Source organism: Quercus suber, unplaced genomic scaffold (genome assembly GCF_002906115.3).
Source record: "Quercus suber isolate HL8 unplaced genomic scaffold, Cork oak 2.0 scaffold_94, whole genome shotgun sequence".
NCBI lineage: Eukaryota > Viridiplantae > Streptophyta > Magnoliopsida > Fagales > Fagaceae > Quercus > Quercus suber.
In genome coordinates, this window is record NW_027069559.1 from 931,557 (window position 1) to 944,239 (window position 12,683).

General features: G+C 41.3%; 2 protein-coding genes across 2 annotated transcripts; one reads left to right on the forward strand and one right to left on the reverse strand.

Annotated features, from left to right (window-relative positions):
* Positions 1-1,131: 1,131 nt before the first annotated feature.
* On the reverse strand, positions 1,132-2,449 carry LOC136067987 (uncharacterized mitochondrial protein AtMg00810-like; the record flags this gene model as incomplete). Its single annotated transcript, XM_065774516.1, has 1 exon — positions 1,132-2,449. A coding segment is annotated over exon 1 (1,137 nt), but the record flags the coding sequence as incomplete, so codon positions are not given.
* Positions 2,450-11,014: 8,565 nt separating this feature from the next.
* Positions 11,015-12,110, forward strand: LOC111987728 (putative receptor protein kinase ZmPK1). The gene is given in 2 exon segments (XM_065774517.1): positions 11,015-11,499; positions 11,502-12,110. Coding segments are annotated over 2 exon segments (852 nt in total). The 5' UTR covers positions 11,015-11,108; the 3' UTR covers positions 11,963-12,110.
* The last annotated feature ends 573 nt before the right edge of the window (positions 12,111-12,683 follow it).

Below are 12,683 nucleotides of genomic sequence, written 5' to 3' on the forward strand. Positions count from 1 at the left end.
CTAGGAAGTAGGAACACTCTCTCCGCCTCTGAGACAAGCAAGCAATTAAATGGATGCATTTCAATTTCATATATTCAAAATACCATTATACCCTTGAAATTTTCAATATTCCACCTCTCCCTCCTCTTTCTTTTTTTTTTTTTTTTTTAAGTCGAATCAAATTTCCAAATTCCATTGGACACTTTAAAATAAAACAAAGAACGAGTTTTGTACAATCACAATTCGTAACAACTCACGGTTTTCCGGTGCCGGAAATTCCACTAATTTTTACATCAAAATCTCAAATGTGCCACTACCGTCGGTGACTGATGGGTTGCCTCATCAGCGTTCCGCCGAAGAAAAATTATCCCCGGAGCTTCTTGATGCCCAGCCATAGATTCAGCTGCTTCTTTCTCTTTTTATCAGAGCTTGCTTTACATTCCCAAAGGACCTTTTACTCCAATATTTCAGTTGAGATTGACTTTTTTAGGAACCCTTGTCCATTGGAGGACCAGTGATTCTTGCATCCCATACTGAGTGAACCACACCCTCACAGCCTTCATCTTTAAGCCACATTACTTTGAAACAGAGGGCCGTTCTGTTCTGTAGAATCATGCTTGTTCATCGTCAGAGCAAAGCCATATAGGCTTGTGATCAGACGAGGAACCTTGATAGCACAGTCATATTCTTGCATGTCTGTCACAATCTTCACAAGTGCAAGGGTCTCGTCTACTATATGGAATTTTACTTTTAGTGTCACATGTGGTGTTTCTACTTTTATCTATAATTTTCTTTTTAATTGAGTCGATGCATTTTGTAACTTGTAATTTGTCTTCAGAAACGGCAGCCTGATGAGCAGCTGGGGCAAAAACATGTGGATTTTGGCTTTGATAATTGTTAACAATATAAAAAGAGAGAGAATTACTGAATAGTCAGTATAATATTATCTGTGTAACAATGTACAAAAGAAAGCCTTTATATAGGCTAGGTATGTGTGCAGTACAAGTAATAGAAGTATAGTACAAGTAATATACTAGGCTAAGCCCAATGGGCTAATCTATACACTAACATCCCCCCTCAAACTCGAGGTGGTAAGGAGGAAGCCAACTGGATTTTGGATATAAGATCTCGAAGACGACCAGGTGGGTGAGACTTGGTGAAGATATCAGCAGGCTGGTCAGCAGATGAGATGGAGAACAACTTGAGATTGCCTTTCTTGAGATGCTGGCGAGTAATGTGGCAATCGATCTTAATGTGCTTGGTGCGTTCGTGGAAGACATCATTATGAGCAATGTAGATAGCACTACGATTGTCACAATAAAGAGGAGTAGCAGTGGGCTGTGGAGCATCCATGTCAGCCAAGAGCCAGCGAAGCCAGACAAGCTCGCAGGTGGTGTCGGCAAGGGCACGATACTCAGCCTTAGTACTGGAACGGGAAACAACATCCTGCTTTTTGCTACGCCATGAGACAAGAGAAGTACCTAACAGGAAACAGAAACCTGTGATAGAGCATCGATCAGTCGGATCACCAGCCCAGTCCGCATCTGAATAAGCATGAAGCTCAAGAGAAGACCGAGAGGAGTAGTGTAGACCATGATAAAGTGTACCCTTGACATATCGGAGAATCCGAAGAACAGCAGCATAGTGGACAGAACGAGGGGCATCCATGAATTTACTAACCATACCCACGGCATATGAAATATCTGGACGAGTAACAGTGAGATAGATCAGACTACCAACCAACTGACGATAGCGAGTAGCATCAGATATAGGTTCACCATCCAAGGGTGTGAGCTTGGCATTGTATTCCAAAGGAGTGGAAACAGTCTTGTTGTCAGTGATACCGGCTTTGGAGAAAAGATCAGAAGCATATTTAGCTTGGGAAAGATAGTATCCATCAGAGGATGAGGTAACCTCAAGCCCAAGAAAATAGCTGAGAGTGCCCAAATCTTTCATCTCAAAATGCTGACTAAGGAAGTGCTGGAGAGAGCGGATACCTGCAGAATCATCTCCAGTAATAATCATATCATCAACATAGAGAAGAATAAGAGTGATACCAGCAGAGGATCTTCGGATGAAGAGAGCAGTGTCATGAGGACTCGAAGTGAAACCCTGCTGAGCAACAACTGAGCTGAACTTTTCAAACCAAGCTCGAGGAGCCTGCTTGAGGCTATAAAGAGCACGGCGAAGGCGACAAACTTGACTGCCTGAATGTGGATAGCCAGGGGGTGGTTGCATGTACACTTCTTCTTGAAGGTCTCCATTGAGGAAAGCATTCTTCACATCCATTTGATAAAGAGGCCAACGGCGAACAGCAGCCACAGCAATGAGACATCTGACAGATGTAAGGCGAGCAACAGGAGCAAATGTTTCCTCATAGTCAATGCCATACTCTTGGGTAAAGCCCTTGGCAACTAGGCGAGCCTTGTATCGTTCAACAGATCCATCAGCCTTGGTCTTGATCTTGTAAACCCACCCACCTACAACCTACTAATGACCAGGAGGCAAATCAACCATATCCCAAGTGTGATTTTTATGAAGGGCATCTAGTTCATCATTCATAGCTTGCTGCCAAAGAGGGTCAGTATGGGCCTCACGATAGGTGTGAGGTTCATAGAGGGTGGCAAGGGCAAAAGAGCAGTGATAATCAGAGAGATAAGGGGGAGGAATGCTTACCCGAGTGGAACGACGAAGTTCAGGACCATCAGGAGACTCAGGAGAGGGTGGTGCCACAGGATCCAAGACAGGCAGGTCATATGCCGGGGACAGAACCGGAGATGAGTCGTCTGGAGAGGCAGCCGATGTTGAAGAATCCTCCACAAGTTCAGGATAGAGAGGGAGGAAAAGATCAGTAAAAATGGGAGACTCAGAGGAAGAGGATGTAGGAAACTGCTGAAGACTCGTAAAAGGACGATGTTCCCAAAACTCAACATGACGGGAGACACGAAGACGATGAGAAATGGGATCATAGCAGCGAAACCCCTTTTGAGATATACCATAACCAAGGAAACAACAGAGACGAGCACGAGGTTGGAGCTTTGTTCGTTCATGAGGAGGAAGAGAGACAAAGCAAGCACAACCAAAAACCCGAAGAGAGGAGTAGTCAGGGGTTTGACCATAGAGAAGCTCAAATGGTGATTTGTTGTGTGTAGTTGGTGAAGGGATACGATTAATGGTGTATACAGCAGTGAGTGCAGCCTCACCCCAAAAGCGCTCAGGAAGAGAGGCAGAAATGAGAAGGGTGCGGACAACATCAAGAATGTGACGATGTTTTCGTTCTGCACGACCATTTTGTTGAGAGGTGTAAGGACAAGACCGCTGAGTAAGTGTACCATGATTGTCTAAAAAGGATAGGAAAGATTTATCATTATATTCTTGAGCATTATCTGATCGAAAAACTTTGACGGTGCGATTGAACTGTGTTTGAATCATTTTATGAAATGTTTGGTAAATAGACACAAGTTCAGACCTATGATGAAGCAGATAAATCCAAGTATATCGAGAAAAATCATCCACAAATATGACAAAATATCTAGATCCCCCCTCAGTAGGAACAGGTGCAGGACCCCAAATATCAGAATGTATAAGATCAAAGGGTGCAGAAGAAAATGAGTCACTATTATTAAAGGGCAATTTTGTTTGTTTGCCAAAATGACAGGAAGTACAATCAAATTTTTGAAACTGAACTGAACCTAAATGACCTTGAGAAGCTAACAACTGAAGACGAGATAAGGATGGATGACCAAGACGAGCATGCCATAGATCAGGTGAGGAGGTGGTAGTGGTAGCAGCTGCAGAAACAACTTGTGAAGGAATCTTCAAGTCATGAACCTCAAACATGCGACCAACCTTACGGCCTGTCCCAAGCACTTGACCTGTCCGGGGATCCTGCACATCCACACCATGATTAGTAAAGAGAAGATCTACGCCTAATTCACAAAGTTGACCAACAGAAAGCAAATTGAGGGATAACTTTGGGATATGAAAAGTGTCACTAAGGGATAAACAAGGAGAAGAGATTGTTCCTTTATGACTAACAGGCATAGGAGTTCCATCAGCAGTGTAAATGGTGATTGGATGTTCTAAGGGTGCCTTATCAGAAAATTGGGATTCATCAGGAGTCATATGGTTACAACATGCAGTATCAAAAAACCAAGGTTGTTTACCTGAGGTGACAGAAAGGGCAGTGGAAGTGCGGGATAAAACCTGTTGAACAACTGCCTCAATATCAGCCGTAGTAAGTGAGGAAGTCAAAGATGGACCTGTAGGAACCGATGGATCTGAAGGACATACAGCAGCTGCCCGAGGAAGAGAAGCTTTATTCTGCTCTTGCACAAATTTCTGCAGTTTGCGACAAACTGAGATGTCATGGCCTTTAGCACGGCAAAACTCACAGCGAGTACCTTTGGAAGACTGAGAGGTGGGACGCCCAGAGTTTATCCGTGGAGGAGCAGTGAATGCAGCAATGGGAGGCTGTGGAGATGGTGTAGCCAAGACATGATCAGATGATGACATGTGATAAGCAGGCCGACGGTTTTCCTCAGAGATGAGCTCCTTCACTGCAGCATCAAGAGAAGGAGTAGGAAACCGGCTAAGCAGAGAAGCCCTAGTAGGCTCAAAATCCTCACGCAAACCCATCATGAAGTGCATAAATTTACGGCGATCCCGATATTTGGCAAAGAGCTCAATGTCCTTAGAACACACTAGTGGAGGATCTGCAGCAGAGAGTTGTTCCCACATAGTAGAAGTCTGAGAATAAAAATCAGAAATGGACTGACCTGTCTCTTGTCGCATTTGATAAAGTTTTGATTCAATGTGGAACTCTAAGCTTGAATCATTAGTACAATTATAGCGATCGGCCAAAAACTTCCAAGCAGCCTCAGCAGTCTCCAGACGAGGAAGAAGATTATGAATAGAGGGAATAGATGTATTAATAAACCAAGACAAGATCTTACTCTGAATACTCTCCCATTCCTCTAGGCGATCTTCATAATCATCTGTTGTAACAGTAGTCGTGGAAGACTCTTCAGCAGCTATGACTTTGGACTTAGGGTTTGGTACTGGCTTAGGAATTGAACCTGTCACATATCTCCACAGTTTACGACCCTTGAGAAAAACAGTCATATTCTGAGACCATGCATGATAGCTAGTAGGACCATCCAACATAATGGTGATAGGACGTATGATGTCGCGTTCACTTTGTTGAGCCATAATGAAGAAAATGCCCAAAAAATGAGATTTAGAGACCTCAAATACAGAAACGGAGCCCAAAATCGGAATCTACGCGAAAAACTGAGCAAAACAGGTCCTGTTGAAAAAATTTGACTTGGTCAAAGTCAACGGTCAAAGTCAACGCGGTCAAAGTCAACGGCTCAGAATGCTGACGTGGCAGGATGACGTCACTAGGGCTGACGTGGCAGGATGACGTCACTAGGGCTGACGTGGCAGAGGCTGGAACGGAGCAGGCGCGTGAGGCGCGTGAGGCGCGTGGGAGCGCGTGACGGCGCGTGACGGCGCGTGAAGCTTCGCGGCGGCGCGTGGAGGCGCGTGTAGCGCGTCTTCGTCAGCCAGAAACTTTAGGTGGCGCGTGAGAGCGCGTGGAGGCTCCTTTGGGACAGTTTCTGGCTGGGTTTTGCTCGGGGAAGTCTGATCTATCACGTCGTATCTGTGATTTGACGATTTGATTGATAAATAGACTAGATCCGAGAAGTAGTGGTTGGATGTGACGGCGGTAACTCGCTTCTGACGGTGGCTACCGGTGAAGGCGAGGGCAGCGGAAGAACGCCGGAAAATACCACTAGGTCAGAGCAATGGCTCTGATACCATGTTAACAATATAAAAAGAGAGAGAATGACTGAATAGTCTGTATAATATTATATGTGTAACAATATACAAAAGAGAGCCTTTATATAGGCTAGGTATGTGTGCAGTACAAGTAATAGAAGTATAGTACAAGTAATATACTAGGCTAAGCCCAATGGGCTAATCTATACACTAACAGTCAAGAAGAATGCCTAAATAGGTGCAATTGCGAAGGGTTTCAATATAGATCTAGCATGAAAGATGGTGGCTATGACTATTACCCCAAGTCTCGGCTACTAAATGGACGCCGTTCAACAAATTTTGATGGAGATCTTTATTTGAGAGTACCCAAAGCTGGTATTTCCAATCACAAGCTGCCTGATGAAGAATTTAGACTGCAGTGTTCAAGCATTGTTTCTAAGCAAGAAAGAAGCACATATGACAATAAAACGGTAAAGCTTTTGCTTTGGTTCGCCACAACAGTGGGAGGTGTGGAGGTGAGTTGTATTGTCCTTGTTAGAAATATTGAATGTAATAATATTGTATTTCTTGATAAAATAATGTATATAGGTGCCTTTATATAGGAGGTATATATGTGCAGTACAAGTAAATATGTGTGCTATACAAGTAACCTAATTGGGCCTAAAGCCCACAACACTATATTCGTTAACAGCCCCCCTCAAACTCAAGGTGGATGTGAGACTAACTTGAGGTTGTCAACCAAAGTACAAAGACGTCCCTTAGGGTGTAACTTGGTGAAGATATCTGCAAGTTGATCTTTAGAGGAAACTAAGATCAGCTTGAAAGCACCATGAACAAAATGAAAACAGATAAAATGACAATCGATCTCGATGTGTATAGTCTGTTCATGGAAGACATCATTGTGAGCAATATGAATAGCACTCTGGTTGTCACAATAAAGAGGAGTAGCAAAGGATGTAGACACACCTAAGTCTTTGAGAAGCCATCGTAGTTAAAAGACCTTAGATGTGGTATCAGTAAGGGCACGATATTCTGCTTCAGTACTGGAGCGGGCCACATGAGTTTGTTTTTTACTTTGCCAAGAAATCAGAGAAAAACCAAGAAGAAAGCAATAACCAGTGGTGGACCTGCGATCAGTAGGGTCTCTTGCCCAATCAGCATCAGAAAATGCACGAAAAGTAAGAGGAGACTGAGCAGAGTAGAAAAGATCATGAAAGAGAGTGCCCTTCAGGTATCGAAGAATGCGCAGAACAGCAGCATAGTGAGTCGATTGTGGAACAAACAGATACTGGCTCACTTGGTGAACAGCATAGGAAATGTCTAGACGAGTGACAGTGAGATAAACCAAGCTGCCAACCAAGCGTTTGTAAAGAGAGGAATTAGACAATGGTTTCCCCCCTGAAGGAGTCAGATGCGCATTAAGCTCAACTAGAGTGTCAACAATCTTGCTATTAGTGAGTCCAGCGCGAGACAAGAGTTCAGAGGCATACTTGGCTTGAGTAATATAAAATCTATTTGCTGAATGAGTGATTTCAAAATCCAAGAAGTAGCTGAGATGTCCAAGATCTTTCATCTCAAATTGCTGACTGAGAAAAGTCTTGAGTTCTTGAATGCCACTGAGGTCATTACCAGTTATAATCATATCATCCACATATAAGAGAAGTAAAATAGTGCTTTGTCAGTGCGACGAAGAAATAAGACAGAATCATAGTGACTGGCCATGTAACTCAAGTGAGAGATGGTAGAGCTGAATTTGGCAAACCAAGCTCGTGGAGCTTGTTTAAGGCCATAAAGTGCACGTCGAAGGTGACAAACCTTATTTGAGTCAACAGAGAGACCAGGAGGAGGTTGCATATACACTTCTTCACTTAAATCCCCATTAAGGAATAAATTTTTAACATCCATCTGAAAAAGGTCTCATTTACTAGCAGTAGCAATAGCTAACAGGGCACGAACAGATGAGATACGAGCAACCAGAGCAAAGGTCTCTTTATAATCAATCTCATACTCTTGTGTAAAACCTTTTGCAACAAGACGAGCTTTGTAGCGCTCAATGGACCCATCAAAGTGAGTCTTAATCTTACAGATCCACTTATAACCAATCACAAATTTCCCAGAAGGAAGTGTCACCAAATTCTAAGTATGGTTTTTAGATAATGCATCAAGTTCCTTTTTCATTGCAATCTGCCATAAAGGGTTAGTAGAAGCCTCACGATAGGTGTAAGGCTCATGTAATGTAGCAAGTGCAGTGTAACAATGATAGTCAAGTAAATGTGTAGGAATAGATCTTACCCAAGTTGAGTGACGAGGTGGAATGTCTTGTGCAAGATCTTCAAGCGGAGCAGGAGCAGGAGACCCAAGCTCAGGATTGGGGTTGGGTAGCTCGTCTTCAACCTGTTCATCTTCCACATGTTCATTAAAGGGTGAACTTGGAAAGGGATCAATGATATCTAGTGGTTGGATAGAGAAGTCTACAACAATAGAATCATGAGCAGCTACAGGAGGATCAGGAGTAGCTACAGAAGAAATATGTGTCTCATCTGGAAAAAGATCTAAGACATAGGAGGAAGACAAAGAAGCACTGAAATGAGAGAGCTCGACAAAGAGGCGATGTTCCCAAAAGACAACATTACGGGAGATACGAAGACGATAAGAGACAAGATCATAACACCTATACCCTTTTTGAGTTTCACCATAGCCAAGAAAACAACAAAGCCTTGACCGAGGCTCAAGTTTGTTATGCTCATATGGCTGAAAAAGAACGAAACAAGCAGAACCGAAGAAGCGAAGGTGGTGATAGTCTAGAGGTGATCTAAAAAGGCACTCATATGGAGTTTGATTTTGGATAACAGGACTCGGAATGCGATTAATAGTATGAATAGCATGAAAAGCAACTTCACCCCAAAAAAGCCTTGACCGAGACTCAAGTTTGTTATGCTCATATGGCTGAAAAAGAACAAAATAAGCAGAATCGAAGGAGCGAAAGTGGTGATAGTCTGGAGGTGATCTAAAAAGGTGCTCATATGGAGTTTGATTTTGGATAACAGGACTCGGAATGCGATTAATAGTATGAACAGCGTGAAGAGCAACTTCACCCCAAAAAGGAGCAGGAACTTTAACAGAGAGAAGGAGAGCACGAACAGTGTCAAGAATATAACGAAGTTTTCATTCGGCTCTACCATTTTGCTGAGAGGTACTTGAACAAGTTAGTTGATGAACAGTGCCATAGGAATGCAAAATAGCTTGGAAAGTATATTTAGTGTATTCAAGAGCATTATCAGATCGAAAAATTTTGATGCATCTAGAAAACTGAGTTTCAACCATTTTTGCAAAATTAGAATATACTTCCAATAATTCAGAATGATGTTTCATATTAAAAATCCAACTATAGCAAGAGTAATCATCAACAGAGACAACAAAATATCTAGACCCACCAATACTAGAGACAGAAGAATGCCCCCAAACATCAGAATGAATAAGGTCAAAGATATCAATGGATATGGATTCACTAGTATTGAAAGGCAAAGTTGGTTGTTTTCCTAACTGACATGAAACACAATCAAAATTTTCTGTAGACACTAAACCTAACAAACCTCTAGAAGCCAATTGTTGTACCCAAAAGGAAGATGCGTGACCAAGTCGAGCATGCCAAAATGCAAGGGAAGGAGTGGAAGAAATTGCAACAGCTGCAGCAACGAAAACAGGAGCAACAAGTGGAAGATGAAGGTTGTCCACGGGAAATATACACCCAACTATAGGACCGGTCCTAAACTCCTGTCCCGTCCTAGGATCCTGCACAATGCACCCAGAATAATTAAAGGTAATGCGATAACCCAACTCAGCTAATTGTCCCATAGAAAATAAATTATAAGAAAGGTCAGGAACATTAAAGACTCCAAGAATCAAGAGGTTGGAGGTTGAAACTGAACCTATATTATGACCAGACATTGTGAAACCATTTGCTGTGCGAATATTAAGAGGGTGTAGTGCAGGTTTAAGGTCAGAAAATAAGGATGAGTGAGGTGTTATGTGATTGAAACAAGCAGAATCCATAAGTCAAGAGGTAAGAGACATACCAGATAAAACTGAGAGAGAAGAGGAATAAGATGCCTTACCAACCATACGTATGACATTGGCGATGATATTTTTAAGGTCATCTCTGGAAATGGAGAAAGTGGATCCAGAAGTCTTAGACTATGTAGAAACAGGAGCCATTGGTTGGACACTCTCAGTGTTAGCAACAGTAGTAGCAGAAATTGAAATGGCTAATTTGTTGCGATGATAGCAAGTCTCAATATTGTGGCCAAAACGTTTGCAAAATTTGCAAAAACGTTTGATGGATTGGTCGCGATGATTATTGCAATAAGAAGAAGACCTGTCCTTATTTTTCATTTAGAAGCAAAATATGCAAAAACAAACTGCAAAAATGAAATCTACGCGAAAAACTGGGTAAGGAGCACCTAAACTACAAAAGTCAACTATGGTAAAAAAATCAACGGTCAATACTGGTCAACGGTCAACGGTCAACGCTCTCAAGTCAACAGATGACGTCAGCTGATGTAGTGGGTCATGTCAGTAGATGTGGACGATGGTGTCAGTAGATGACGTCACCTAGGGCTGACGTCAGCAAGTGCAGAACTGGCGTGTGTAAGCGCGTGGCGGCGTGTGAATAGGTCTGACAGCTCGTGAATAAGTTTGACGGCGAGTGGCGGCGCGTGTAGCGCATGATCTTGTCCGCAGAATCTTTTGGAGGCACGTGTAAGCTTCGATGACGAAGAGGTTTCCACGATTGAGTAGATTGGGGCGAGAAGATCACTGTGGTACCTAAAAAATTCTTTTCGGAGCAAGATGAACAGCAAAAACGGTAAGTGATGTGGTCTTGTATGGTGCGGAACTTCTCAACGACAGCAGCTACAAGTCCGGAACCCAAGAATGACGGCTGAAAGGCGTCGAAGGTTCTATGGCGAAAGACTACAGTAGCAGTTGTGACGACGGAAGTGATGTTAAGAATAGTGACACCAATAAAGACAAGACTGAGAAGAAAATGTTAGAGCAGTGGCTCTGATACCATGTTAGAAATACTGAATGTAATAGTATTATATTTCTTGATAAAAGAATGTACATAGATGCCTTTATATAGGAGGCGTATGTGTGCAGTACAAGTAAATATGTGCTATATACAAGTAACCTAACTGGGCTTAAAACCCACAACACTATATACGTTAACATTCTTGTTCTGATTTTTCTTGTTAAAAACTAGTAAACGTCCAGACTCCACTGCACAAGGATACCTAGGCCTAACAACTAAATTCAAATGATTCACCTTTAATGAGCTAAGAAAAGAAATGCAAGGATTCAAAGAAGTGATTGGACAAGGAGCAAGAGGGATAGTTTACAAAGGTGTATTGTCTGATCAACGAGTAGCAGCAATCAAGCGACTCAACAAAGCTAACCAAGGAGAAGCAGAGTTCCTTGCAGAAGTAAACACCATTGGGATGTTGAACCACATGTACTTGATAGAGATGTGGGGATATTGTGTAGAGGAAAAGCATAAGTTCTTGGTGTATGAATACATGGAGTATGGATCTTTAGCTGAAAATCTTAGTTCTAATTCACTTAATTGGAAGAAAAGGATTGAAATTGCAGTGGGTGCTGCTAAAGGCTTAGCTTATTTGCATAAAGAATGCTTAGACTGGGTTTTACATTGTGATGTAAAGCCTCAGAATATACTCCTAAATGCTATCAACCAAAAGTAGCAGATTTTGGTTTGTCTAAACTACAAAGTAGAAGTAAGATTGATCATTTAAACTTCTTGAGGATGAGAGGAACCAGAGGTTATATGGCTCCTGAGTGGGTCTACAATCTTCCCATCACTTCTAAAGTTGATGTGTACAGTTATGGAATTGTGTTGTTGGAAATGGTAATTGGAAAAAGCCTAAATGTCATGCATACTGCAGAAAACGGAGAAATAAGAGAGCATAAAAGGTTGGTCATGTTGGTAAGGGAGAATGTTAACATTGGAACAACTACAAAGAAGTCATGGATTGAAGAAATTATATATCCCATGTTGACTAACAATTATGACATGGCTAATATGGAACTTCTAGTCAAAGTGGCTTTGCAATGTGTTGCAGAAGACAAGGATGAAAGACCTACCATGACTCAGGTGGTAAAGATGCTTATGAGCCATGAGGATTAAGGTTGTTGGGAAAGTAGTTTAGAAATTTTATGTACTAGAAAATACTTTTAACTTTTTCAATGTATTTTTCTTTTTCTTTTTTGTGAAAATATAGATATGAGTGGATTGTAATAAATGTATTTATCCATATATCCTTCCTTAATCCTCATTGCACTACAAATTTTTTTATACATTGGTACACTTTTTTTTGGCTAAAATGCAAAACTGACCCTCTAACTTTCTTCAGATTTTATTTCAGTCATCTAACTTTACTTTCATTCATTTCAAACCTCTAAGTCTCAGAGTTTTTCAATTAAGGCCTTTTCATTAATTTTTATTAAAAATTTTTGAAAAAGAAAATTTAGAAAATATTTTTCAATCATTAATTGAATTTTTTTAATTTAAAAAATTTGAAGAAAAATTTATAAAATTGAAAAATGAACCATGACATATAACAAAAGTTGATTAAAAAGTCTTAATTAAATAAACTTAAAAGTTAAAAGACTAAAATGAAATTTTAAAAAATTTAGAAAGTCAATTTTGCATTTTACCATTTTTCATTTACACTTAAAAAGTGTTGTAAAAGGGGATAAACCTAGACCCTTTAAAGCCCAAGCCCGTAGCATGGGCCTGGAGGATCTTTTTAGTCTGTCCATCAAGCATTGAGAAAGTTCACAAGATTCGTGTCCAACCAATGAGATGCTCGGTTCAAAACCCCATTTGTGACCCAAAGATGGGTTAC